Here is a 27,597-nt window from a genome sequence, read left to right as displayed (position 1 = left end):
AATGAATAACAGTTTTTCTTTCTTACTTTGATGTTTCATGGAATAATTCAAGTTCTGCCTTCCCATTGTAGTCTGCGAATGACAAGTTAATATGTTGATACAAAACTGTGGTGATATTTTTCAGAACTAAAGTTTCAAATAAGAAATAAAAGGCAAAAGAGACATTTTTTTAGGCAAGGAGAGCCCCTCCCCGCGATTGCTTCTTTGTCCAGCGTCCATGGACAAGATAGAGTTTTAGCTACACAAAACATGCAAGAAAAGTTTTGATTTGAGCTTGAATAAATGTTGGTTGTACAAAATATCTTTTATTATATAATTCTCTGTGTATTTAAAAGTGCTATCCACTGTACCTTGATTCTACAATTTCTTGCCAGTTGTACTTGGAAAGCTTATTTCAAAACTTTTTTAAAAAAATAATTTAACCAGAATGCTGTAGCTGGCATTTTCAGAGCCGTCAAAATCTGTGTTAAACACAGTCAGTAACAACGTCATGATACAGAAAGTGCTTCCAGTCATTGGAAAAAGCTGTATGATTTTTTAAGAAGGCTGAAATCCCAAAAATTGATGTCACAACTCACACACATGTTTTACTTCATTATATTTTTATTGTAGAAAAGAAGATAATGGTGTATCATTATACTTTGTATTACATGAAGTTCCCCCACTTTTGTAACAGTGTACCAAAACATCAACGTAAAAATTATTTTGTAAAAGAAATGATCGAAACTGTAGAAAAATCATGTTTCTTTTACCGTACGCAACTCATATTGTTAATAGTTTACGACTTGGCATGCTAGAAGCATCAACGGCCAAAAATGTTGTGCGTAAAATGTCAACAAGACCTCCAAATGTGCTTATTTACACTGGGAAAGGCAAGTACTCTTCAGCTGCGTTTCAAAATCTCAAGGATTTCTTCGGACGATGTTTAAGTCGGGATAAATATGTTTTATATCAGCTCAAAGATGAGTCAATCTTGTGAGAGCCTTGGCAAGAAAACACTGAACTGTTGATAGTCGCTTCAGATTTATCTATAAACCTTGAAGAATCTCACAAAAAGTCGTTTGAAAAGTTCTTTCGTCACCAGGGAAAGCTGTTGGTATTTTCAAAGAACATTTCATTCAGTGATAACATCAGCTTGGGCCAACTTCCTATTCCTGATGATGAAATATGGTTTACTGAGAATATGAGAAAGAAACGATGTAGCAATGTGGCTGATGTAAATACGTACGTCAAAGGTAGGTTCAGTAATGAACATAAAGGGATATTTATGGAACTTGTGATACAATGCGATAGTGAAATAAGTTGTGCAAACCATTTTGATTCTCCTCAAGAATTGTGAAAATTAAGATAAGTTGCATGAAACTAGTGGAATAGAAGATTGAGTTGTCCATTATAAAATTCAGGAACATCAAATTCTTTAATTCTTTAGAAATTTATAATTATGGCTACTAGTGAACACAATTTCCATTTGCATACAGCACAACTGAATACGTGGACTGATAGTGCCATTGCATGGAACATTTACAATTATAAAATAAACACAATGAAACCCTTGCACGGATTGGTCTAGAGCTGTGTTTGCATTAGCCAATGCAAAACACATCTGAGCTCAAGCAATCAAATCATTCATAACAGTCAATCAGTCAAAGAGAAGTTGCAAATCGATCATGAAAACTTTTTAGAGTAAAAAGTAAAATGTTTACTTTAAATTTGTCTGTTTCACATTATTGTTAATTTATTAAAGAAATTAAAGATATTTTTCGTGTTTGCACTGGCTTATGCAAACCTCGGAGACATTTGTGAGAACTCTTGAGCAGGTGCAATCCTGGACCTTTGGTATCGGGCTTGCACTGATCTGCTCTCTAGTTTTCCCAAAGGTCTCCTTGGTTCGCATAAGCCTGTGCAAACACAGTAAACATCTTTTATTTCTTAAATGTAGAGTCTACTTTGTAGCATTTTGTGTAAGTTCATCCATCATTTTTATGATGACTCCTAGTCAAACCTTGCAAAGACTTGGAAGTGTTGGCTGTCACCTCAAAAACATCCCTACCTGTTATCATCCAGGAATCTCGTGGAAAAGGCATACTGATATTATCAACAGTAACTGAGCTGATCTTTAGTATTGCACTGAATGGAAGTACAGACAACAACATTGGAAAATTAATGAAAATCCTATTGTGTAATCTTGGTATGATGTGTGAAGATGTCTCAGAGTGTCTGCTTACCCCTGCAATGTTATTGGTTGATCAAAAGGTAAAGGCTCAACTCCATTTTTACATCTCTTTCTCCTTGATTGAAATTAATCATGCATCAATTTTTGTTAGTGAATTGGTTATATGTAAGTAGTCCATAGTTAATCTGGACAAAATAGTAAAAATATGTTATTGGTCTTCAAGATACTCCATAAGTTCTCTACATAGTTACATACATATAACCTTTAGAAGATCAAAATCATTACTTGGGGGGTGGGGAGGGGGAGGCTTGTATTCATTAATGAATGATATTCAAATTTATGTATGTTCTAATGAAGTCCATTATTTTCTATGGATTATTACATTCATATATGAATATGAGTAACCTTTTAAATATCAATCTTTCAACAATCTTAGTATGAAGGTCTTCATGTACCATGGCTTTGTGTCTGGAGAAAACAATAATTTTGATCATATTGCTGTTGAGCTCATTCAGACCATAGTTTAATATTTCATTCATTTTAATACCTAGAACAAAGACCTCTTTCTGCGTTGTATACAAGACCTTACATCTGATTATTCTTTCCATGGTAACGGTGTGACAGTTTCATTCACGGAGGATCAAGATGCCATCGCTACTGTTGACAATTTTCCAGTCATAACAAACCCCATTCCTGAAGGCTACAGTACTGTCAAATTTTCTCAATACAAAGAATTATTGAAAACGAAACATTTGGGTCACGTGATGATCTATACTGACGTCATCACATCCACACAAACCATCGTGAATGGGTAAGGTAACAAGCTAAATTCGTGGTCTTAGTATTGCTCCAGTCTGAGTTTTCCCTTTGATACTGCAGTTGGATTGTGGGAATGTTCACATCATACATAGTTTTAACATGATATCTTTCTAAATATATTACATGTTTTTTTATTTAACCATTTTTCCTGCCCAAACATTTTTCCCCAAAAAAGAAGGTTCGTTGTACTTTTTTAAAAAAAGGTTTCTTTGTTCCTTCTTTGTTCCTAGTTTTCAGTCTAGTAACTTCGTTAAATTCTTTTAAACCGTCCGAAGTCGAAAGAAACCATTATGTTTTCAATAAAGGCCCTCAGTTTAGGAAGCTGATTTTCGGTTGTTTTCATGATAAATTCAAGTTCAAAATATACGTACTTGCATAACTTTATTTCAGAAGTCTGAGATTACTAAAAGAATTACCTCATGGTCTTGGAGTTGTTGGTATTGCAAGACAACAGACTGTCGGAAAAGGTTTGTAATATGTTTTTTGATATTTTCTTTTTAGTACCATTGCAACATCTGATTAGTTTTCTTTGTCTTACATTTTTTTGTATTTCCCAAAAACTATCCACCAATTATTGCTGTTCTTTGAGAAATAAATGTTTAAGTATACCGGGAATGATGTTTTTCTGTAGGTCGTGGAGGAAATGCTTGGCTATCTCCGGATGGTTGTCTTTCATTTTCATTTCCTTTGGAAATTGAACTTAATTCTAATCTTGGTCAACGTCTTCCATTTGTACAACATATCGCAGCCCTAGCCATTGTTGATGCTGTGAGGGACATATCTGGATATCAGGTGATTTATTTTTGCGTTTTTCATGTGATATGTTTGAACATAATGCATGGAATAAAAGGATCTGTGAGAAATAATGGAGGATTTAAATTAAGAACCGACGTTAAATCTTTCCTAAAGAAGACTGGTGTCTTCTGTAGTAAATGCGAATTAAAGTTTCAACATCAGAACATTTCTGATGAAGACATGAAACATGAGTATTTAAAGATGTAGATCGTCCAGGTTAGTATAGTCCTGAGAAGGACTGTTTTTGTTGTTGTTGACTGACGTTTCGACAACCTTAGAGGTAGTCATCTTCAGAGTCAAAATGGCTACCGCTAAGGCTGTCGAAACGTCAGTCAACAACAACAAAAACAGTCCTTCTCAATACTATACCAACCAGGACAATCTCCATCTACAAACATGTAAGGATACTCCCGGGTTGAAACCATTTACTTTAGTATTTAAAGAGTCGAGTTTCAACAACAAAATACTTTTGACGAAGTTACTAGACTGAAAAGTACTAAAGTTTTAGTGTCAAATCATTCTTGACAAAGAGGTTAGACTGGAATATTCAAATTCAGGGAATGAAGTTTGATGAAGGAAGATTTATGACTGAAGTATAGCACGTAACGCAAATTTATGAAATTCGCTCATAAGCAACCAAAGACAGTATCATAATTTCAGTCATATTCTTAGGATTTAGATTTCCGAATCAAATGGCCCAATGACATCTATTTTGGAAATAAGACAAAAATTGGTGGTGTTCTGGTCAACTCTATTATTCAAGGAAGATGTCTTTGGGCTGTTATAGGTATTTGAACTTTTTACTTGTCTTTTTTTGTGTCCCATGTTAAAGTGTTTATATGACACACAATATATTCTTGTCGCAAATTAATGAAAATTATTTTCTTAAATGTGACTTTAAAAGGTTTTGTCTCTCATTCCGCTCGTTTAACGCGTGTTTATTTTATGTGATGTTCAAAATGAATTACATTTTGCAACTCTTTTGTCTCATCAGCAGTTTCTAAACTGAGAGTGAACATAGAATTTATAGCATAACATCCATTTCATAGAGTTATGACTGCAGGCTAATCGTGGAAGAAAATTATAACATTTCAGCGTTATCAAAAATGTGATTTTTCATAATCGCTGCTCGGACGTTTTTATCCAATTCTTTCCAAGACTTGTAAAAACATGTTCTCATACTAAATCCTTTCCATACTTAGCGTAAATGGTCTAAACACCTACAGTTTTAAACATGAGATCATTTGCAATATTTAGAAATCTATTATTTATACAGTGACAGAGTAAACACCAAACAAAATGACTTTGCAGACCAAACTTGTTGGCTGGCTATGTAACAGATGCCTGCATTCTCCCACAATTTTTGTCTTTTCGAACTTTTCAATTTTAGGGATTGGAATAAATGTTGACAACCATCAGCCAACAACTTGTATTAACGAAATCATCGAGCAACACAAGTTATCGAAAAAAATCAGCAAAGAAGAACTTCTTGCTAGAATTCTTAACAAAATGGAAGAACTTGTCGAAGACTTTCAGCTCAATGGACCCGAAATGTTTCTTCAACAATACTACTCACGCTGGCTACACAGGTCAGTTTATGATTTTCTACGACGATAAAAAACAGCTGAGCTTTGTAGAGCATGAAAAAATTCTTCCGTCGAGCTAAGCTACAAGAAAAACTGCGGTTTCTGACTAAGCCGATTCTTGAATTTTTTATGACCCCTCAGCATCGAAAACTGTGGCGTAGCAAGCCGAACCTTTTACTCCAGATATGGAAAAATTGTTAGGTAGTTTCACTGATTATATGAACAACTGAAGAAATGATTAATGATAAGGTGTAATAATTTGCAAAGTGCGATCACATCTGCTGGCTGGCTACGCTACTGATTGATTTAGAAATTAGATTTAGTAAAGACAATCGCTTCGTCGCTTTGGTCTTTGAAACTTGAAAAATTGATATCAACCTGTAGGGTATTTAGCTCTCGTAATCATCAATGAGAGTGTTCATCACAAAGAACAAAAGCAACGAGTTTGTGAATACGTAAATAATTTTACTTTTTCATCCCACTTTAGTGAGTCCAAAGTAAGACTGGATAATGAAGATGGTGAAATAGTTACAATCAAAGGTTTAGATGACATGGGTTTTCTCTGTGTAGTTAATGACTTGAATGAAGTTAAAACACTTCAACCTGATGGTAATAGTTTTGATATGATGAAAAACTTAATAACAGTTAAAACAAGAAAATAATTCAAATTATTCAAATAAGGTGTTTAACCAGTATCATTGTTGGTGATGACAGGGGGGAGTGACTTGAAGGTGAGTGGCAGGGGGGCTGCTATTTTCTTATACTCAAATTCACCCACCACAGAAACTAACTTCAAAGTTTCAATGCATGCTACTTTGGAGGTGAAAAGTGCCAAAATTATTTTCTTATTGGCCATTCACACACCTTAACAATATGATGAAACTACCGTTAAGCAAAATAAGTTACAATACTGGTTTGAATTTAATATTATTTGCTATATAAGTTAGAAAAAGTCTATTCATGTATGATGTGCTATTAATGTTATGTGAATCTCTATTTTATCAATTAATATTTCATTTTATAGTATATCTATGTATTGAACACATTATAATTTATAAATAAAAAGGTGTATTTATTAAATAAAGGCACTATGAATACTTTCTACTGACTGTCAATAAATATCATTAACATGAGCACAAAGCTGTGTTAACTTAGCATAAACCTCTCACTAATTATAACATAAGTACTTTGTATTAGAACTTTAAAATGCTCTATTTCTACAACATGGATTTAGCCAGCACAATAATTGTGGGGGACATATATTCATTTATGAATGTTATTGTAGGCAAAAATGGATTTCAAAGGAACATAATATGTAAGTGTATGCATATTGACCCTCCCCAACTATTGAGCTCCTACGTCCCTGCTCTATATTCTATAAAAAATGCAAATTTTTTGACTTGCAAGTACACCATCATTCTCAAATGGACTGGTGATCAAACAACAAGATTTAGTCTTTCCCCATGTTGTACTGGTACATTAAAAGCTGGAACGAGGAACTGCCACCAACTTTCACGTGAATGCCAGAACATGACTTGAAATCGACTTTTCTTGCTTTTAAAAATTCTCTTAAAGATAAATTGTAGGAAATCTGTGAGATTTCGAGATCTCTGCATTTTGGTGAGAAGTTCAACAGTTGAGCAATTGGTTGCCAGAAGCAAAGACTGTAATAAGAACATTGAACCACAAAACATTGCCATGAATACTACAGGAATAAACAAGATGGCAAAGTCACCAAGCTTTTTGCAAACACCATTATGATACCATGACAGTGTGTCCAAGCGATCTCTTGTAGGTACCATGCATTGGTAAAATGGTTCATATGTCATGTACATTGCAAATAGTAAACCAACGTTACTATAACAAATAAATAGGAAAAAATATGAATAATTTTTGAGGCCAACACAGTTGCTTGTAAATGGACAGTGATGACACATCATGGTAACGCATGTTCCGCACGTGCTTCATTGGTGGGTGTCAATTGATTTCATTCGATCGCATTTACATTTTACAACAAAGGACGCTTGCTTCGTCCATTTAGAAACCGTTTTCCTCCATTTCGGACGCCGTTAACGGATATCCAGGAGACTTAAGCATCGCCGCGAAATAATTGAACGCGACATTTAACCAGAGGTAGCAAGCTGAAGCGATTAAAATAATCCTCTCTCTAGACGTGTACGGTTTGTCAACTTTTACTGGCAGAAATATTAGGAAAAATAGCCCAGTAGTTGATAGGACCATTAGGATAATGGGACTGACAAGAATGAATCGGATGGTTTGTCGAAATGCTTTGTACTTTGCTAGACCTGGAAATAGCTTTCTGGATTGTGCTGATAATAAATGAAAATTGAATTATACCCACTCCGCCAGCTAACAACATCACAATTGCCATTTTTTGACAGAAGTTCAGCTTTCTACTCGATCAATCAATATCGATGTGTAGTAAACAAAAAGATAGTCCAGCTATGTGTAAACAGTTCAGTGATTGATATTGTGTTTTAATATGACAAACACTTTGTGTCTTCAGTGAAAACACAAATTTTCTTCTGCTTGTCAGTAAGATGCAACCAAATATTTCACATAACTTACTTAAATAATTCATTGGTCTTGACAAGTCAGTAGAGAGGGAGCTCCTTTTATAAAATCAAGAACTTGAGTGACCTGGACACCTGTGACGTAGGCCCGTAAGCCTGGAACCCATGTCTTGAAACTACGACTAAACAACGATCATAGGAAAACAATGTTTGATAATTTAAGCGATTTTCTCAATCAATGAAGACAAGGATTAACTTTCTATTGTTTGCACATCTTAGATGTCAACTCGTCTTATAAATGATGATTTTTTGTTTCAAGTTTGAACAAAGCGAAGCTTGTTTTTTTTGCGAAGCTTGCCATCACATTGCACCATTTGGCTGAAGGAGCGTCTCATAACGGCATAGCTGCGCACTATCGACTGGGTCGTTCAACAGTATCAGAGATTATTTACAGCACGTGTGATGCTCTTTGGAAAAAAATGCAGCCTGAATATATGACCATGCCATGTTGTCCAGAAGCATGGAAAAAGATATCTGATGGGTCAGTTTCTAATTTAGATAGCTGAGTACATATTGATTGCAATTGTGCAATAGAACATTAATATTATAGAACTATTTGCTAGTCAATAATAGCTGTATATTTCATTTATGCAATGTTTATCAGATTTGAAAAATGGAATTTCCCCCATTGTCTTGGGAGCATCGATGGAAAGCACATTTTGATCCATGGTGGATCAGAGTATTTCAACTACAAACAGCGGGAGTCCATTGTACTTATGGCTGTAGTTGATGCATCATATAAATTTATTACCATCGATGTTGGAAAATCTGGTAGCAACAGTGATGGTGGCATTTGGGAGTCATCAGGTTTTGGAAGAGCTTTGGAGAACGGTTAGTACTTGGTTTGTCTACTTAGAGCAATTTTGCTTTTTATTATATAACTTTTTACTTGTCACAGGACGTGTAAACCTACCATTTCCAGCACCTTTGTCAAGAATTGAATCAGGTGAAGCATTGCCCTACATGTTTGTAGGAGATGAGGCATTCCCATTGCGCCCATACCTGATGCGTCCTTTTCCTGGCCGGTCACTGGACAATGATTCACGCCAGATATTTAATTATCGTTTGTCACGTGCTAGGAGAGTGGTAGAGAATGCATTTGGTAAGTTTTAATCATTTTGTGAATTGTTTTATTTAATATTAAACTTATTATGAATGACACATGTTTGTTTCCTTGTAGGTATCATGTCTCACAGATGGAGAATATTATTCAAACCCATCATTGCAGAACCATCAAAAGCTATTTCCTTAGTTAAAGCCATCTGTGTTCTACACAACTTCCTGCGTGTTAAGAATGATCTCAACTATACTCCTCCAGGGTTTTTAGATTCTGTTAATGAAGCTGGCAACATAACAGAGGGTTTCTGGAGGACAAATGCACCTAATCAAACCTCTACCACTGGCTACAACAGTCGCAGTGCTACTCAACAAGCCAGTCAAATTAGAGAAAAACTTTGCACATATTTTATAAGTTCTGAAGGTTCTGTGGGATGGCAGTGGAAGCATATAAATCGTCGATAGTGGATATTATCTTTTGTAGGATTTTGTTTTAATACATATGGTCATTTGTTTTTGAAGCAGGAATAACTTTATATATGTTGTAAAGATATACAATAAGTATAATAATAGGAAAATAAACTGTTAGTAAAACATTAAAATAGTTGTGTGCTTAATGATGACATAAGATATTAAAAAAGAAAAACTACAGATACCAAATTTTTTTTTAAATAATTAACCTAGGTTGATGTCAGTAAGTGCATTATCTGGTGCAACAGACTGGATAGTCTGATCAGTAGTATTAGTAACAGTTGTGGGTTGGCTATAGGTAAAATTGGGACCGTGTGTTTGTGAAGGTGCAAATTGAATTTGAAATAAAATATTTTCAATTTCTTTTCGTGCCACAGCTTGTTGACATTCGCTCATTTTCCGCATTTTACCAGCTATTGACATGGCAAAATAGTGTAAGTCATCATTAGGATCCATCTGTGACATGCTAGAAAGTTCAGAGTTAACAGATGCCAACTCTTTAAGCAGCAATGCATTTTCTCTCTCAGCATTACTGCGTTTTCTTTTGCTTGATCTCTTTGGTGTGAAGGTGGAATTACAGGTGGAATTACAAGCAGAGACACTGGATGTTTCTTCCTGGTCCTCCATATCATCCGTTTCAGCAATATATTGTGAACTTGTTTGATCACTTTCATGGCTGCATGGTGATGAAACTCGAGGCTCAATTTCAGGTAAATTGGAAAATGAACTGCTCCTGAGAACGCAAATTTACCCGTGAAATAAATAAATATTTTATGGCGACGAAAGAAATTATGGAAGGCAAAAGAGAATATGTATCTGACTTACGTATTTTGTTTTGTGACATCATGTAACCATTGGAAACACTTCCACCATTTCCACACTGGCTCCTCCACTGCTGGAGCACCACTTGCAAGCTTTGCCTCATATGACCGTCTTTGCTGGTGAAACGTATCACGAAGGTTAGCCCACTTTTTCTTCACATCTTCATCTTTTAAAAAGATGGAAAACTAAACAAACATTCGACATAATACTGCGAGTATAATTCTATTAATCATTCGAATCCCGTTGAGTCATCTGAATTTTTCAGGTTCATGAGACAATTGCTTAAATTGCCCAGCAAAGTGCGAAGATCATATCTTCATTTAATTTCAAACACCGCACTGCATATAACATTCAATCATAACAAAATATTTAAAACTTTACCTGAATGATCAATATTGGTTGCAACTTTCATTTCCCGAGCAACATCCTTCCAATTATTTTTCTTTATATTCCGTGTGTCTTTATAGTCAGGATGAAATTTGTCCCACAAACATCGCCTCTCTCTCACTAGCTCAATTAATATTTCTTGCCAATCCGCCATTTTGCCACAGCACAGTGAAAGCAAACATTAGTCATGTGATTTTTTTGTCCAATCAGAGTAGATATGCAACAGATTACTCGTCACTCGTTGACGATTTCGGTGTGCATGCTCAACGGCGACGAATTCGGCCATATCGTCATATTTTCTCGTTGACGAGCGACTCGTCACGAAGTTCGTTGCATTTCGACGATAGTGTGGCCCACGCTTAAAACTGCCACACATTTTGTCTGAAATGTCAAAAAAGCCAAAAAAATTATCATCTTTTGAAGTCAATGTGAATATTTCACCTCCGAAAAAGCCATAGACGGCTGAAATAAGTAATTTTATCTTAAACTGTACCGAAAAAAGTGCTGAACCAATAACAAAGTTGAGCGAAACATCCATAAAGTCAGTGTACAACGCGGCGAAAATTCGTAATGACCAAAAAGTTATTTCGATCATCGACTCCTTTCGAGATGATTTGCCTTCAGCAGAAAAAGGATACCACAGAAAATGCTATCAAAGCTATACGCATGGTAAAGCCCTAAGAAAATTGAGCGTGTCAGAATCGGCTACATCAAACATCAAGGAAGCGAAGAGTCTTCGTGCTACATCGAAAAGGAAAAATCGGAAAGGTATGAAGCAAAAACTTTCAAAAAATAATGGTAATAATTTCCAGAAACATAATGTACTTCCAAGCGATAGTGAGAAAATCTTTAACGAGCTTTGCACTGTTATCGAAAACAGGGTGATCACAGGTTGCGAAGTTTTTCGGTTGTGCGATTTACTGAGAATGCATTCGGAAATCAAAATTCGTTTGTTTGGAGAAAACTACGAGATTGGTTCGCCAGCACCTCATCGACTGAAAGAAAATATTCGTAAATTTTCCGGCTCAAAAGTTGGATTCTGGTCTCCGAAGTATGGTAGCGATTATGCATATAACAACAGCATTGAAAAGGGGCAGTTGATCGAAGTAGCAGTCAGGGCAAAACTTGGTAACAGTCGATGGGAAATGACATTAGAAGAGAAAACAAAAGAAGTTGGGCGTGAAATACGTAAGGAATTGTTGGAAAGTATCAGCACATTCAGCAGTTGGCCACCATCGAAGAGTGAGCTCCTTTCAAAAGACACGAGTGTTCCATTCTTAACAACATGCCTTTTGGAGGAAATACTTAGGAAAAAGCATAAAAAGTCTGCAAAAGTTTCGCGTTTGATTTCTTCTATTGGCCAAGATTTGATATACCACGCTAATAACGGGACCAAGAAAACATCAAAACATATCTGTTTTCCTTTTACAATTAAAAGGAAAACCGGTTCCAAGGATGTCATAAATTGGATAAACAAGTTTGGTCACGGAGTATCATACGACGATGTCCTGATGATCGAGACAAATTTAGCGATGGAACATGCCAAGAATCAGATCCACAGATCCTTTACTCCATCTATAATACAACCATTTCGATTTGTAACGTTTGTGTGGGATAACAACGACATTAATCCCAAGAGTCTCAAAGGACTTAGCTTGCACTGCACTAATGGTATTGTGATACAATCCTCTAACGTTTTCTTTAATACGCCCGAGCCATCTTTTACAACTGTGTCATTAGTCTCAAAGACAACTACCAAACGTAAGAACTTTCATGCGCTACCTAACGAGATACCATCTTATGTAAAGGTAAAGCGAAAGAATACAGAGGAAAGTATTACAGTTAATCTTGATTTATACCAAGAGGAAGTCCAAAGCTCGCACGTGATTGATACTATATGGGTCATTGCTTGAAGTCAAGCAAGTAAGAAGAATTTCGAACAGAAAACACCTAATTGGACAGGATTTAACTTTATGGTGTGTGAGAATGACAGCAATAATTATGACAAAATTGGATACCTGCCATCTATCAAACAATCTCCGACTTCTCATGATACTGTTTTAGAGCTGCTAACTCAATCGAAACTTAAAGCACAAAAACTTGGTTTAAATGAAACGGATGTCGTTCTCGACATGGCGATCTACTCTAAAGCAGTTGAAATCATGATGAATCCTAAACATATTGAAACCTGTTACATGCCTTAAACCCATGTCTTGAAACTACGCCTGAACATCGATCATAGGAAAGCTATGGATATGCATACTGGATAGTGACAGTAGCGATGATTTGAACGTGCGCTCCGTTAAAAGCGAGAAAAATTAAAAAAATTTGCCTAATGAAGGAAACTGCCGTAAAGATAAACATGTCGATGGTGTTAAGACGGTGAGGTCGAAAATGGGTAAACTCAGAAAGATGTTTGATGAGGATAGGAGATTGAAAAGCAGAGGAAAAAATGGTAAAACTTTTAAATCATTGCTTATGAAGTCTAGACTAAACAATGCTATTGGTATGGGCATAATTTATCATTATGTGTTTTATGTGTGTTGGACTAACTGCAAATTTTATTTTCTTAATACCATTTCATAATAGCAGCATTTGTATTTGTGGCTACCTAACTCAATGAGTAATGAGAATTGTTATACCGGTATTGGCTTATTACGTATTTATTAATGTTAAAGCTCCTTTTATTTGTTTGTGTTTTTGAATAATTTTAACTTTCATGATTTTATTATAAGGTGATTTTTCTATTTCTTGTGTGCACTGTTGAATTATAAATTTGAGTTTTGCACCAGCACATCAATAAGTTCACTGCTTGAATAGAATATCTTGTTAAGAAGAACATTTAAACTTTTCAGATTGGGTGAAGGGGGTTTGTAGTTGTATATGATGATAAATGTTTGAGTATTCGAAATAAAAGGCTTATGATGTGTTTGTGTATGGCTCATAACATTTATACAAAACAATAAATAATACTTTTTGTTGTTTGATTTTTATAGAATGTGGTTTTATTCTATTGGCTTGCACTTTCAACGTTCTTTGTGGAGGCATTATTCAAATTTGCAACTGTATTGCTGGATACTTTGGAGCAAGTTGCACCTATCCTCAAATTTGCCTTTCCTGAAGAATCAAAAAATTTGAAGGAGGACTGCTCATGTTTCTGGGTTTTAGATTGGCATTTCACGTTCGTATCTTGCAATTTTTTTATCACAATCTTTTCCATGGGGACAAAGATTTATTGTCTGAACCAACTTCCAAACTTCCAGAAGATGAAGCAGATGGACCAAATCAAATGGGTGAAGAAAACAGAGCAATTTTAAGCAGGTGGAGCAATTTACCACATTTTGCAAAATTTAATATGGTGGGAACGGATATGGTGGATCGTTATGTTGAAGTTCCGTAAGCCCAACCTGTATAAAAAGTAAGATTTCAGTATTCCAGTATGAATAGCAAATGTAATTGGCAAACTACTTGAGCACAAATAGCCATTGTGTTCTTAATTTGTTGTTTATATCTGGCACCGTTTAACATATATCGAAATAACTCAATTTTATGTAATTGTATTAGTTCTATGTTTGTAAATCTAGATTGTCCAAGTTGGTATAGTCCTAAGAAGGACTGTTTTTGTTGTTGTTGACTGACGTTTTGACAACCTTAGCGGTAGTCATCTTCAGTGTCAAATGAAGAGTTAGCGTCAGGTTGGCCGTATTTGTTATCTGGTTCTTACGTCATTGTATTGTGTGTACATGAAATGTGTATTGTCATTGTGAATTAGTGTGAAGTGAAATGTTTTTAGTTGTGATGTGTGATTTAGGTGTGATTTAGGTGTGATGTTTTTAGTTGTAATGTGTGGGTGTCTATTGTGTATTGTCATTGTTAATTAGTGTGAAGTGTAATGTTTTTAGTTGATTGTTTGTTTGTATTGTGAATAAGTCGTTTGTAAGGTTCCAGTAATTCCTGTGATCTGTTCAGGGGGGTTTGTTCCAAGTTGGTATACCAACTTTCTAATGTAAGCCGTTGTCTATAGTCAGTACTGTAAATAATGCATTTTGCTGAGTCCCAGTCAATTTTGTGTTTTGTGATTTGGTGATGCTTGGCAATGTGAATATTTTGTCTTGTTTCTTAGTTGCTCGTTTGTGTTCAGTAAGTCTTATGTTTAAGTTCACGCCAGTTTCCCCTATATAGGAAGCATGGCAGTCGGAGCAGTTTATTTTGTAAACTGCACATTGTCATTTGTTGGGTTGTTCTTTGTCTTTTATGTTTGTTAGTACTTGTCATAACGTTGTGATTGGTTTATGTGCGACACATACAGTATCGACCTCGAGTAACATGTATGTTGTATGGTGTAGGCGACTGCCACCCCTCCTATATTGGGGATCCTCGTCATAAATTGTGTCAACTAAGATAAGTTGCATGAAACCAGTAGCATCTAGTTTGAGTTGTACAATGTAAAATTTTAACATTCATTTCTCTAGAAGTATATAGTTATAGCAGCTAGTGAACACAATTTCAATTTTGAATAACACAACTTAGATTGTGCAAAATATGTAACAATGACTCTAAAGATGACTACCGCAAAGGTTGTCGAAAGGTCTGTCACAGTCAACATCAACAGTCCTTCTCAGGATTATAATATGCTAGACGATCTACATCTACAAACATATAATTATACTCTCGTGTTCAAACCATGCATTTTACAAAATATGTAGCTTGTGACACATAATCAAAAATAAAGCAATCAAATTAATGTGGTCAGCTGCTAGTTATGTTAATCCAGAATCAAATGGTGATTTGCAAAAAAAAACATAGTCTTATTTCAATAATTTAGTCAACCTTGCAACGACTTGGAAGTGTTGGCTGTCACATCAAAAACATCCCTACCTGTTATCATCCAGGAATCTCATGGTAAAGGCATATTGATGTTATCCACAGTAACTGAACTGATCTCTAGTATTGCACTGGATGGAAATACTGACAGCAGTATTGAAATATTAATGAAAATGCTGTTATGCAATCTTGGAATGATGTGTGAAGATGTCCCTGAGTGTTCACTTACCCCTGCAATGTTATTGGTTGATCAACAGGTAAAGGCTCAACTCCATTTTTACATCTCTTTCCCCTGGATTGAAATTACTCATGTACCAATTTCTGTTAATCAATTGGTTATATGTAAGTAGTTCATAGTTAATCTGGACAAAATAGAAAAAGTACCTTATTGGTCTTCAAGATAGTCCATAAGTCTTCTACATAGGTACGTAGGTATGGCCTTTAGAAGATCAAAATCATTACTCTGGGGGGAGGGGGGGGCTCATATTCATATATGCATGATATTCAAATTTATATATGTTGCAATGAAACACATTGTTTTCTGTGAATTATTCATATTTGAATATGAGTTACCCTTCATAATTTCGTAAAAGCACTATTGCTAATGCGCATTTAATATACACGACAAGTTTTTTTAAAATAGACATGTAGACATGTTTCGACATCTCATGATGCCATCTTCAGTATGAGTGAAATAATAAGTGATACAAGGTTTATAGAAAAGTAATATGGTACAAAAATTACTACAATAAAAGGAAATAAGATAAATTAATGGGGAGCGTCCGAGCGTATTATAAACTAAATATTGTATTGAATTTAAAAACTTGAACGTGAAGCCAAACTACAACGACTGTTAAGGAAGCTTCTAACGAAAGACTCGATTAACAACAAAGTTTATAATGGAATCTTTCCCAGAGGTTCTCAACCCTCACGCTTCTATGGCTTACCGAAACTTCACAAGAAACGAGAACCAGAACAATCGCCTCCACTATGATCGATAGTTTGATCAATTAACTCATACAACTACAATTTAGCTAAGTATCTTAGTTCTCTACTAACACCACTCATACCAGATGACCACTCCACTAAAGATTCTTTCACTTTCCTCGACGACTTTTCATCTTTCAACTCATCAACTTCTTGTCACAAATTCTTCATCTCCTACGACGTTGAAAGCCCATTTACTAACATACCACTTACAACCCCAGGTTCAGTATAAACAGGACAGACCTCACACAACTGTTTTTAATAGCAACAGCACAGACGCATTTTATTTAATGGACAATTTTATGACCAGACGGACGGTGTTGCTATGGGCTCTCTCTTAGCACCCATACTTGCTAACATTTTCATGGGCTCACATGAACGATACTGGCTAAACTACAACGACACTAAACCACTCTTTTACCGCAGATACGTTGACGACATTTTTTGTGTTTTTACTAACGAAACTGAGGCCATGATGTTTTATAATTACATTGACACACAGCACCCAAACATTACATTTTCATTTGAAACTGAACAACAATTTGAGTAAAATGCCATTTCTTGACATTTTACTTACAAAATCCCATGACAGCTGTACAACATCTACATATCACAAACCAACATACACAGGACTTCTGACGAACTATTTTCACACCGCTTTCATACAAAACCGGACTTATACGCACACTAATCAACAGAGCATACAAACTTAACAATACGAACAATGGCTTTCAACGAAACATCCCATCCACTCTTTTACGAAACTCTTTCCCAGTACACTTTATTATCAGAACCGTAAAACGATATCTCGACAACAAACAAAGCAACAACCTCAAAGTAGACACCAAAACTCCTAACACGACGATCACGACCAACAAAAATGAAAATTCCAAAATAACAACTCTTAAAAGAGGCATTTAATACATAGAAAGAAATATTTATTTAAAAGTGGAACGTTTCGTCTTGACTCTCAAGACATCATCAGACAATATTGATATCTACCAACACCTTCTTAAATGTCACTCATGTAAAACCAACTATTCACCCTCTTGTATCAAAATCATCGACACTGCCGATACCTCATTCACCCTTAAAATCAAAGAAGCACTCCAAATTAACAAAACTAACCCTGACCTTAATGTTCAAGTTTTTAAATTCAATACAATATGTAGTTTATAATACGCTCGGACGCTCCCCATTAATTTATTTTATTTCCTTTTTATTGTTGTAATTTATGTATCATATTACTTTTATATAAACCCTTTATCACTTATTATTTCACTCATACTGAAGATGGCATCATGAGATGTCGAAACATGTCTATTTCAAAACAAAGTTACCATTCAAATATCAATCTTCCATCAACCTTGGTATGTAGGTCTTCATGTAGCATTGCTTTATGCTTGGTGGAAAGAATGATTTTGATCGTATTGCTATTGAGCTCATTCTGACCTTCCTTCATTTTAACACATAGAACAAAGACCTCTTTCTGCATTGTATACAAGACCTTAGAACTGATAATTGTTTCCATGGTAACGGTATGACTGTTTTATTCACGGATGACCAAGATGCCATTGCTACTGTTGACAATTTTCCAGTTATAACAAAACCCATTCCCTGAACGTTACAGTACTGCGAAATTTTCTCAATACAAAGAATTATTGAAAACAAAACATTTGGGTCACGTGATGATCTATACTGACGTCATCACATCCACACAAACCATCGTGAATGGGTAAGGCAACAAGCTAAATTCGTGGTCTTAGTATTGCTCCAGTCTGAGTTTTCCCTTTGATACTGCAGTTAGATTGTGAGAATGTTCATATCATACATAGTTTTAACATGATATCTTTCTAAAAATATTACATGTTTTTTTATTTAACCATTTTCCCAGCAAAAAGATTTTTTCCCAGAAAAGAAACTTCGTTGTACTTATTAAAAAGGATACAATGACTTCGTTTCTTCCTTCGTGTTTGAAGATATTTTATCTCGTACAACTGTAGTGATTATTTTTTTCCTGGACAAATACCATAAAAATCTTTTTACGAGACTTTCTACAACAAGAAGAACTGTGGATGATCAAATGTACATACATACACCAATACGCATCGAAAAAGAATGGAAATTCTTTTGAACGTTTCATAAGCCAAAAGAAAGCACAATGTTTTTCACAAAGGCCCTACGTTGTCTGTTTTGGAAGCTCGTTTTCGGTTATTTTCGAAATAAATTAAGTTCAAAATATACGTACAATAACGTACTTGCATAAATTTATTTCAGAATTCTGAGATTTCTGAAAGAATCACCTGGTGGTCTTGGTGTTGTTGTTATTGCAATTCATTAGACAGTTGGAAAAGGTTGTAATATGTTTTTGATATTTTCTTTTTAGTACAATTCCAACATCTGATTAGTTTCCTTTGTCTTACATTTTTTTGTATCTCCCAAAAACCATCCACCAATTATTGCAGTTCTTTAAGGAATAAATGTTTAAGTATAGTTGGAATGATGTTTTTCTGTAGGTCGTGGAGGAAATGCTTGGCTATCTCCGGATGGTTGTGTTTCATTTTCATTTCCTTTGGAAATTGAACTTAATTCTAATCTTGGTCAACGTCTTCCATTTGTACAACATATCGCAGCCCTAGCCATTGTTGATGCTGTGAGGGACATATCTGGATATCAGGTGATTTATTTTTGCGTTTTTTATCTGTTATGTTTGAACTAAATGCATGGAAATAAGGATCTGCGAGAGGATTTGAATTAAGAACTCAACATCAATACTTTCCCTAAAGAAGACGAGTAGCGAAATACGAATTCAAGTTTCAGCATTAGATCATTCCTAATGAGGATACTAAACTGGAGTATTTAAAGAGTCGAGTTTCAACAACAAGATACTCCTGATGAAGATACTAGACTGGAGTATTAGAAGAGTCGAGCTTCAACAACAAGATACTCCTGATGAAGATACTAAACTGGAGTATTTGAAGAGTTGAGTTTCAACAACAAGATACTCCTGATGAAGATACTAAACTGGAGTATTTGAAGAGTCGAGTTTCAGCAGCAAGATACTCCTGATGAAGATACTAAACTGGAGTATTTGAAGAGTCGAGTTTCAACAACAAGATACTCCTGATGAAGATACTAGACTGGAGCATACGTATAAGGACTAAAGTTTCGGTATCAAATCATTCTCGACAAAGAGACCTGACTGGAATATTCAATTTCAGGGATTTAAGTTTGATAAAGGAAGATTTATTACTGAAATATAGGTGTACCCAGCACAAATATATGCAACCTGTCCATAACGAACTAAAGACAGCATCATACTTTCAAATATATGAAACTTGTCCATAAGGAACTAAAGACGGCATCATACTTTTAAATATATGAAACTTGTCCATAATGAACTAAAGACAGCATCATACTTTCAAATATATGAAACTTGTCCATAATGAACTAAAGACAGCATCATACTTTCAAATATATGAAACTTGTCCATAAGGAACTAACGACAGCATCATACTTTAAAATATATGAATTTTGTCCATGAGGAACTAAAGACAGCATCATACTTTCAAATATATGAAACTTGTCCATAAGGAACTAACGACAGCATCATACTTTAAAATATATGAATTTTGTCCATGAGGAACTAAAGACAGCATTATACTTTCAAATATATGAAACTTGTCCATATGGAACTAAAGACAGCATCATACTTTCAAATATATGAAACTTGTCCATAAGGAACTAAAGACAGCATCATACTTTCAAATATATGAAACTTGTCCATAAGGAACTAACGACAGCATCATACTTTCAAGTATATGAAACTTGTCCATAATGATCTAAAGACAGCATCATGCTTTCAAATATATGAAACTTGTCCATAAGGAACTAACGACAGCATCATACTTTCAAATATATGAAACTTGTCCATAATGAACTAAAGACAGCATCATACTTTCAAATATATGAGACTTGTCCATAAGGAACTAAAGACAGCATCATACTTTCAAATATATGAAATTTGTCCATAAGGAACTAAAGACAGCATTATACTTTCAAATATATGAAACTTGTCCATAAGGAACTAAAGACAGCATCATACTTTCAATCGTGTTCTTAGGATTTAAATCTCCGAATCAAATGGCCCAATGACATCTATTTTGGAAATAAGACAAAAATTGGTGGTGTTCTGGTCAACTCTATTATTCAAGGAAGATGTCTTTGGGCTGTTATAGGTATTTGAACTTTATTGTAGTTTTTTTTGTGTGTCCCATGTTAAAGTGGATATATAACACACAATATATTCTTGTCTCAAATAAAAGAAAACTCCTGTCTTAAATGTGACTTTAAAGTTTAAAAGGTTTCGTCTTTCATTCTGTACGTTTAACACATGTTGTTTTATGTCATGTTCAAAATGATTACATTTTGCAACATTTTTATGAGTTTTGTCTCATCAGCAGTTTCTAAACTGAGAGTGAGCGTAGAATTCAAAGCATGACATCGGTTTGAACAAGTTATGACTGCAGGCGAATCATGGAAGAAAATGATGATATTTCAGTGTTCTCTAAAAAAGTGTTTTGATTTTACAATGCTAGGGACGTTTTTTATTCACAGTTCTTTCCAAAACTCTTAAAAACCTTTAATGGTCTAAACAGTTGTAAATATGAGATCATTTGCATTATTTAGAAATCTATTATTTTTACATTGAGTGAACATCAAAATAATTTACTTGGCACCACAAAACTTGTTTGCTGGCTATTGAACAGTTGCCTGCACCCCCAACCATTTAATCTTTTCAAATTTTTTAATTTTATGGATTGGAATAAATGTTAACACCATCAGCCAACGACTTGTATTAACGAAATCATCGAGCAACACAAGTTATTGAAAAAAATAAGCAAAGAAGAGCTTCTTGCTAGAATTCTTAACAAAATGGAAGAACTTGTCGAAGACTTTCAGCTCAATGGACCCGAAATGTTTCTTCAAAAATACTACTCACGCTGGTTACACAGGTCAGTTTATGATTTTCTTCGACGACAAAAAACAGCTGAACATTGTAAAGAATGAAAAATTTTTTTGCCGAGCTAAGCTACAAAAATTGCGGTCTCTCACCAAAACGATTCTCCAATTTTTTATGACCCCCTCTCAGCATCAACAACAGTAGCGTAGTAAACCGAACCTTTAACTCCAGTTATGGAAAAATTGTTACGTAGTTTCACTGATTGTATGAACAACTGAAGAAATGATTAATGATAAGGTACAATAATTTACAAAGTACGACTTCACTACTGGCAGACTACGCTACTGATTGATGTAGAGAATGGGTTTAGTGAAAAGACAATCGTTTAGTCGCTTTGCTCTTTAAAATTTGAATCAATCTATCTTTAATCAGAGGGTACATCACGAAGAAGTAACGAGGTCGTGATTACGTAACTAATTTGCTTTTTCATTCCACTTTAGTGAGTCAAAAGTAAAACTGGATAATGAAGATGGTGAAATAGTTACAATCAAAGGTTTGGATGACATGGGTTTTCTCTGTGTAGTTAATGACTTGAATGAAGTTAAAACACTTCAACCTGATGGTAATAGTTTTGATATGATGAAAAACTTAATAACAGTTAAAACAAGAAAATAATTCAAATTATTCAAATAAGGTGTTTAACCAGTATAATTGTTGGTGATGACAGGGGGAGTGACTTGAAGGTGAGTGGCAGGGGGGGGTGCTATTTTCAATTTCTCAAATCTTGAAGGTGATGACAGGGGGGAGTGACATGGAGGCATTCATGGAGGTGAGTGGCAGATGGAGAATGGCAGGGGGGTGTTATATTCTTATAGTCAAATTCACACATCACACAAAGTAGTTTCAAAGTTTCAATGCATGCTACTTTGGCGGAGAAAAGTGCGAAAAATGTTTTCTTCTTGGCCATTCAAACACCTTAACAATATGAGGAAACACCCATAAGTTACAAATACAATACTGGTTTGAATTTAATATAATTTGACATAATTTATTTTACCTCTGTCTTTGTTATTGAACTAATCATTTAAATACCATTAAGTTTGATATTGTCTATACATGTATAATGATGTTTTATTAATGTTTGGTGAATCTCTATTTCATAAATTAATACTTCATTCTATAGTACATTTAATATCTACGTATTGTACACATTGAAATTACATTTTATAAATAAAAGCTTTATAAATACTTTCTACTGACTGTCAGTAAATATCAATAACATGAGCACAAAAGCTGTGTTAACTTAGCATAAACCTCACTCATTACAACATAACTACTTTGTATTACAACTTGTGAATGCTAAATTTCCACAACATGTATGTAGCGAGCTCAATAATTGTCTCGGGCCTATATTCATGTATGCATGTTATAATCTGTAGGAAACAATGCATGTCAAAGGACCATAATATGGAAGTGTATGATTATTGACCACATCCTCCAAGTATTGAGCTCTCACATCCCTGCTCTATGTTGTACTCTATTAAAAATGTGAATTAAAGTACACAATCATTCTTAAATGGACTGGTGATCAAACAACAAGATTTAGTCTTTCCTTCTGTTGTATGGGTACACTAAATGCTGGAACGAGGAACTGTCACCAATGTTTATGTGAATGCCAAAACATCACCTCAATTGACTTCTTTTGCTTTTACAAATTTGCTTAACGATGAATTGAATGATATCTGTGGGATTTTGAGATCTCTGCATTTTGGTGAGAAGTTCAATAGTTGAGCAATTGGTTGCCAGAAGCAAAGACTGTAACAGGAGCATTGAACCACAAAACATTGCCATGAATACGAAAGGAATAAACAAGATGGCAAAGTCACCAAGCTTTTTGCAAATACCATTATGGTACCATGACAGGGTGCCCAAGTGATCACTTGTAGGTACCGTGCATTGGTAAAATGGTTCATATGTCATGTACATTGCAAATAGTAAACCAATGTTACTATAACAGATAAATAGCGAAAAATATGAATAATTGTTTAGGCCAACACAGTTGCTTGTAAATGGACAGTGATGACACATCATGGTAACGCATGTTCCGCACGTGGTACAGTGGTGGGTGTCAATTGATTTCATTCGATCGCATTTACAACAAAGGACACTACCTTCGTCCATTTTGAAACCGTTTTCCTCCGTTTCAGACGCCATTAACAGATATCCAGGAGACTTCAGAATCGCCGCAAAATAATTGAACGTGGCATTTAACCAGAGATAGCAAGCTGTAGCGATTAAAATAATCCTCTCTCTAGATGTGTACGGTTTGTCAACATTATCTGACAGAAATATTAGGAAAAATAGCCCAGTAGCTGATAGGACCATTAGGATAATGGGACTGACAAGAATGAATCGGATGGTTTGTCGAAAAGCTTTGTACTTTGCTAGACCTGGAAAAGCTTTCTGGATTGTGCTGATAATAAAGGAAAATTGAATTATACCCACTCCGCCAGCTAACAACATAACAATTGCCATTTTTTGACAGAAGTTCAGCTTTCTACTTGATCAATCAATATCGATGTGTAGTAAACAAAAGGATAGTCCAGCTGTGTGTAAACAGTTCAGTGACTAATAATGTGTTTTAATATGACAAACACTTTGTGTCTTCAGTGAAAACACAAATTTTCTTCTGCTTGTCAGTAAGAAGCAACCAAATATTTCACATAACTTACTTAAATAATTCATTGGTCTTGACAAGTCAGTAGAGAGGGACCTCGTTTTATAAAATCAAGAACTTGAGTGACCTGATTTGAACGTGAGCTCCGGGAAAAGCAAGAAAAATTGTGAGGGTGTGTTTCTATGTATTTCATTCACGCATTCATGTGTCTTTGACTAATTATTGTCTTCTTTATGTTTACAAATTACAGAAATAAATGAGAATTTTTCTTCGAAAACACAATTTTAAATTCCACTGGAAGAATGTGTATCATTATACCTAGTACTACATGAAGTTGCCTCTTTTTTGGTGCAAAAACTGACAATATAACCAAAACACAACATAACATTTACTTTGTAAAAGAAATGATCGAAACTGTAAAAAAATCATGTTTCTTTTACCGTACGCAACTCATATTGTTAATAGTTTACGACTTGGCATTCTACAAGCATCAACGGCCAAAAATGTTGTGCTTAAAATGTCAACAAGACCTCCTAATGTGCTTATTTACACTGGGAAAGGCATGAACTCTTCAGCAGCGTTTCAAAATTTCAAGAATTTCTTCGGGCGATGGTTAAGTCGGGATAAATATGTTTTATATCAGCTCAAAGATGAGTCATACTTGCGAGAACCTTGGCAAGAAAACACTGAACTGTTGATAGCCGCTTCAGATTTATCTATAAACCTTGAAGAATCTCACAAAAAGTCGTTTGAAAAGTTCTTTCGCTAAGAGGGAAAGCTGTTGGTGTTTTCTAGTAACATTTCATTAAGTGATAACATCAACTTGGGCCAACTTCCTACTCTTGATGATGAAATATGTTTTACTGAGAAAATGAGCAGGAAACGATGCAGCATTGTGGCTGATGTAAATACAGGGTGCGAATTAGTTGAGAAAAAACGATGTGCAAATTTTTTCGACAAAAATTTTTCTCCAGAGGCATAATCAAATGATATTAAATTAATTATTATACTGTACTACATACTAAATTAATATTTTTAGAACGTAACATTTTTATAACATTTTATCAACGTATACATATTTACAAGTTATCATGTTATAGTACACGATTAGTCACTTTCTGACGAGTCTTGGTCCGAAAAATAAGCATGTTTGCTGCTGCTTGATGCGTCTAACGTATTGACTTTCTTCTTTCGCTTCTCTGGGTAAGCGTGGCCTCCATATCCTATCCTTCGTTTCTTTTGTTCATACCACCGCTCTATTGCGGGAGCTGGATCATAATCTTCCACTGATGGACCCTCCTCACTAATTCGTAACAGACTGTCCAATCTTTCTCTTGGCATTCTGTTACGTAGCTGTGGCTTCATTCTGGCCATTGTTGAGAACATTCGCTCAACCACAGCATTAGAGATGGGCGTGATTAATAACAGTTCCACAATGTTAAGAACGTTTGAAAACTTTTCTTTACTAACTGGTGAAGAGAGAATGGCAGCCCAAACATCTAAGTATGGTATAGCTCTGCCATACGTCTCTGAAATCAACAACTTAAGCCCACTCCATTCTGTCAGCATCGTATCGTGCCACACATCGCATCCGTTATGCTTCAAAAGCTGAATGAAGTGGTCGACAAGTAGCGTAACCGATTCGTCTCCATAGCTCACCAAATTAACTTCCTCACCTGGCCAGGACTGGGTGTCTATAATTGGACAAAGGTGTTTGTAAACTGGTGTCTCTTGAAGATCACTAAAGCGATTGCCCAAACAGAGGATAATCGCATCTATCCACTCTTGTCGTTGTCCCGCAGCTCCATTTAGTGCACGGGGATAATTTGTGAGCACAACATCTTGATACGAAATCTGGTTCTTGTCGTCGCTAGTAGGTTTGCAATCCTTCCTAAATTTATCGAAAGTAGCATTGCCAAATGTACTAGCTTGAGGCTTGACCATAGTCCAGTCAAATTCCTTGATTCTCCTTAAAGCTTTAACTGGATCATTGTCGTCAGTTTGTAGTCCAAGAGACAAAACACGCAAAGGACCAATAATGTCCACAAAGATAGAAGCATACATTGGGAAACGAGCGTCTTTCCATTTAGCTAGGAAGCCATTTATCTTCTGCTTTTGGGCATCAGGTGAAGTAGTTGCTGCCTACATAAGAAACAAAAAGTAACATATTACATGACATTAAATAATTTATTAAAAATGCTTATTACTGTTATTACAGGCAAACATTATTCTAGAAAATTTAAGGAGGCGATGCAAATTTGATGGAAAACAGCAAAAGTTGGAAAATTAGCCATTTTTACCTGCTCAAGATGCTGCATATACATGCCGTAGTTCTCCAGGAAAACCTTCGTGGCGCGCACTTTGTGATCTATCCACCTTGTCCCATTTGCTTTGATGGGCTTATAGACAGTTTCTCCATACACTTCAGCTAGTTTTTTCAGCTCTCTCAGTTTCTTGGGTGACTTCTGGTACAGAGAAAACAGTTGACGCAATATTTCATCTACTTGTGCAAAAAACGTAGCATTGAATGCGTTGGCAGCAGCTAATTCTAGACGGTGATTGAAGCAGTGGACTACAGTGAGCCAAGGAGCGACTTCTTTTAGACGAGCTGCTAAACCAGTATTTCTCCCCATATTAACACTTGCCCCATCTAGACCAGTTGCAGCTAGTTTCGATTCAAAGTTTGTAATGCCAAAACGGGCAAAAGCTTCGTTCATAGCTTCCTTCAGCCCTGCAGCATCTTCGTTTTCAACTGTTTCAACCGACATCAATTTGCAAGTACTACGACCGTTCTTATTCACATATAACACGTAAAATAATTCTTGTGATTTTACACTGGTATCGGTGCTGCCATCGCATAAAACTGACAAATATCTAGCATCCTTTAAATCTTCATTAAGATTTCCTTTCATGACCCCAGAAATGTGATCTGACAACTCAGCGGCTGATCGGTCTGTTCGATACCATTTACCTAGATCAACGCCGCACTTCTCCAGGAGCTCGCAAATGGGGATATACTTTTTGAAAGGCAACTCTTCTTTACACACATTGTAAGTGGCATTAAAGAGATATTCCATCCTTTCGCGATCAGCAACTGCCATTTTGTTGAGTCCTTGCCCAATGGGAGTTTCGTTTAAGTATTCTTCAACATATTTCTCATTCAACGTTTCTTTCAAATTTAGCTTAACTGCTATCTTATGTTGATCAGAATTCATATGATTTACCAATGTGTTTTTCTTTACAACAGCTGATCCTGTTATGAATGTGCGAGAGAAATTTTTTGCGCTTGTTATTCTGTCTTCTTTGTTTGTACAAACTTTACAGCGCAGTGAATTCACCACTTGGCCATCATTCTCGTATTCAAGCCAGTCGGCATTTAATGTTTCTATCCATTTTATTACTGTGTTAATTTTGCTAGTACAACCTTTCGACGAAGAAGCCAT

At 35.4% G+C, this 27,597-nt stretch overlaps 6 protein-coding genes across 6 annotated transcripts; 3 read left to right on the top strand and 3 right to left on the bottom strand.

Moving 5' to 3' along the window:
- The first annotated feature begins 681 nt into the window (after nt 1–681).
- LOC124442932 (biotin--protein ligase-like) lies at nt 682–6,477 on the top strand. Its single transcript, XM_046993442.1, has 8 exons — nt 682–1,235; nt 1,997–2,253; nt 2,725–2,984; nt 3,383–3,459; nt 3,624–3,784; nt 4,460–4,574; nt 5,178–5,376; nt 5,861–6,477. Exons 1-8 carry the CDS (start codon nt 1,184–1,186, stop codon nt 6,033–6,035), a joined length of 1,296 nt encoding a protein of 431 aa, XP_046849398.1. The 5' UTR covers nt 682–1,183; the 3' UTR covers nt 6,036–6,477.
- Nucleotides 6,478–8,082: 1,605 nt separating this feature from the next.
- Nucleotides 8,083–9,672, top strand: LOC124442937 (protein ALP1-like). Its single transcript, XM_046993455.1, has 4 exons — nt 8,083–8,448; nt 8,572–8,798; nt 8,866–9,069; nt 9,148–9,672. The coding sequence occupies exons 1-4, from the start codon at nt 8,387–8,389 to the stop codon at nt 9,486–9,488; spliced, it is 834 nt and encodes a 277-aa protein (XP_046849411.1). The 5' UTR covers nt 8,083–8,386; the 3' UTR covers nt 9,489–9,672.
- LOC124442935 lies at nt 9,537–10,875 on the bottom strand. Its single transcript, XM_046993452.1, has 3 exons — nt 10,698–10,875; nt 10,320–10,482; nt 9,537–10,227 (listed from the first exon to the last, which is right to left on the bottom strand). The coding sequence occupies exons 1-3, from the start codon at nt 10,855–10,857 to the stop codon at nt 9,699–9,701; spliced, it is 852 nt and encodes a 283-aa protein (XP_046849408.1). The 5' UTR covers nt 10,858–10,875; the 3' UTR covers nt 9,537–9,698.
- A 2,222-nt stretch (nt 10,876–13,097) lies between these two features.
- Nucleotides 13,098–22,164, top strand: LOC124441541 (biotin--protein ligase-like). The gene is made up of 10 exons (XM_046992018.1): nt 13,098–13,209; nt 13,967–14,099; nt 15,529–15,784; nt 18,128–18,249; nt 18,792–18,847; nt 19,031–19,191; nt 20,638–20,752; nt 20,978–20,991; nt 21,360–21,529; nt 21,978–22,164. Exons 1-10 carry the CDS (start codon nt 13,098–13,100, stop codon nt 22,150–22,152), a joined length of 1,314 nt encoding a protein of 437 aa, XP_046847974.1. The 3' UTR covers nt 22,153–22,164.
- Nucleotides 22,165–22,532: 368 nt separating this feature from the next.
- On the bottom strand, nt 22,533–24,149 carry LOC124442936 (putative ZDHHC-type palmitoyltransferase 8). The gene has a single exon (XM_046993454.1). It carries the CDS (start codon nt 24,010–24,012, stop codon nt 23,161–23,163), a length of 852 nt encoding a protein of 283 aa, XP_046849410.1. The 5' UTR covers nt 24,013–24,149; the 3' UTR covers nt 22,533–23,160.
- Nucleotides 24,150–25,261: 1,112 nt separating this feature from the next.
- LOC124441539 (zinc finger protein 862-like) lies at nt 25,262–27,597 on the bottom strand. The gene is made up of 2 exons (XM_046992017.1): nt 26,455–27,597; nt 25,262–26,296 (listed from the first exon to the last, which is right to left on the bottom strand). The coding sequence occupies exons 1-2, from the start codon at nt 27,595–27,597 to the stop codon at nt 25,262–25,264; spliced, it is 2,178 nt and encodes a 725-aa protein (XP_046847973.1).

The sequence above is a fragment of the Xenia sp. Carnegie-2017 genome, unplaced genomic scaffold (genome assembly GCF_021976095.1).
Source record: "Xenia sp. Carnegie-2017 unplaced genomic scaffold, XeniaSp_v1 HiC_scaffold_20, whole genome shotgun sequence".
NCBI lineage: Eukaryota > Metazoa > Cnidaria > Anthozoa > Malacalcyonacea > Xeniidae > Xenia > Xenia sp. Carnegie-2017.
Note: the sequence above shows the minus strand (reverse complement) of the source record. Positions and strands in the feature narration are given on the sequence as shown.

Bases quoted from the DNA above. Each gene is read 5' to 3' on its own strand.
- LOC124441539 (XM_046992017.1), bottom strand. From the start codon at position 27,597: ATGGCTTCTTCGTCGAAAGGTTGTACTAGCAAAATTAACACAGTAATA. The intron at 26,297-26,454 runs GTAAAAATGGCT...TTTCTTATGTAG, and splicing joins ATATGCAGCATCTTGAGCAG to GCAGCAACTACTTCACCTGA.
- LOC124442932 (XM_046993442.1), top strand. From the start codon at position 1,184: ATGAGAAAGAAACGATGTAGCAATGTGGCTGATGTAAATACGTACGTC. The intron at 1,236-1,996 runs GTAGGTTCAGTA...GATGACTCCTAG, and splicing joins TGTAAATACGTACGTCAAAG to TCAAACCTTGCAAAGACTTG. The intron at 3,785-4,459 runs GTGATTTATTTT...TCATATTCTTAG, and splicing joins GGGACATATCTGGATATCAG to GATTTAGATTTCCGAATCAA.
- LOC124442935 (XM_046993452.1), bottom strand. From the start codon at position 10,857: ATGGCGGATTGGCAAGAAATATTAATTGAGCTAGTGAGAGAGAGGCGA. The intron at 10,483-10,697 runs GTAAAGTTTTAA...TCTTTTTAAAAG, and splicing joins AACCAATATTGATCATTCAG to ATGAAGATGTGAAGAAAAAG. The intron at 10,228-10,319 runs GTAAGTCAGATA...TTGCGTTCTCAG, and splicing joins GATGTCACAAAACAAAATAC to GAGCAGTTCATTTTCCAATT.
- LOC124442937 (XM_046993455.1), top strand. From the start codon at position 8,387: ATGCAGCCTGAATATATGACCATGCCATGTTGTCCAGAAGCATGGAAA. The intron at 8,449-8,571 runs GTCAGTTTCTAA...AATGTTTATCAG, and splicing joins TGGAAAAAGATATCTGATGG to ATTTGAAAAATGGAATTTCC. The intron at 8,799-8,865 runs GTTAGTACTTGG...TACTTGTCACAG, and splicing joins TGGAAGAGCTTTGGAGAACG to GACGTGTAAACCTACCATTT.
- LOC124441541 (XM_046992018.1), top strand. From the start codon at position 13,098: ATGGGTAAACTCAGAAAGATGTTTGATGAGGATAGGAGATTGAAAAGC. The intron at 13,210-13,966 runs GTATGGGCATAA...CCAAACTTCCAG, and splicing joins TAGACTAAACAATGCTATTG to AAGATGAAGCAGATGGACCA. The intron at 18,848-19,030 runs TTCATTAGACAG...GTTTTTCTGTAG, and splicing joins TGGTGTTGTTGTTATTGCAA to GTCGTGGAGGAAATGCTTGG.
- LOC124442936 (XM_046993454.1), bottom strand. From the start codon at position 24,012: ATGGCAATTGTTATGTTGTTAGCTGGCGGAGTGGGTATAATTCAATTT.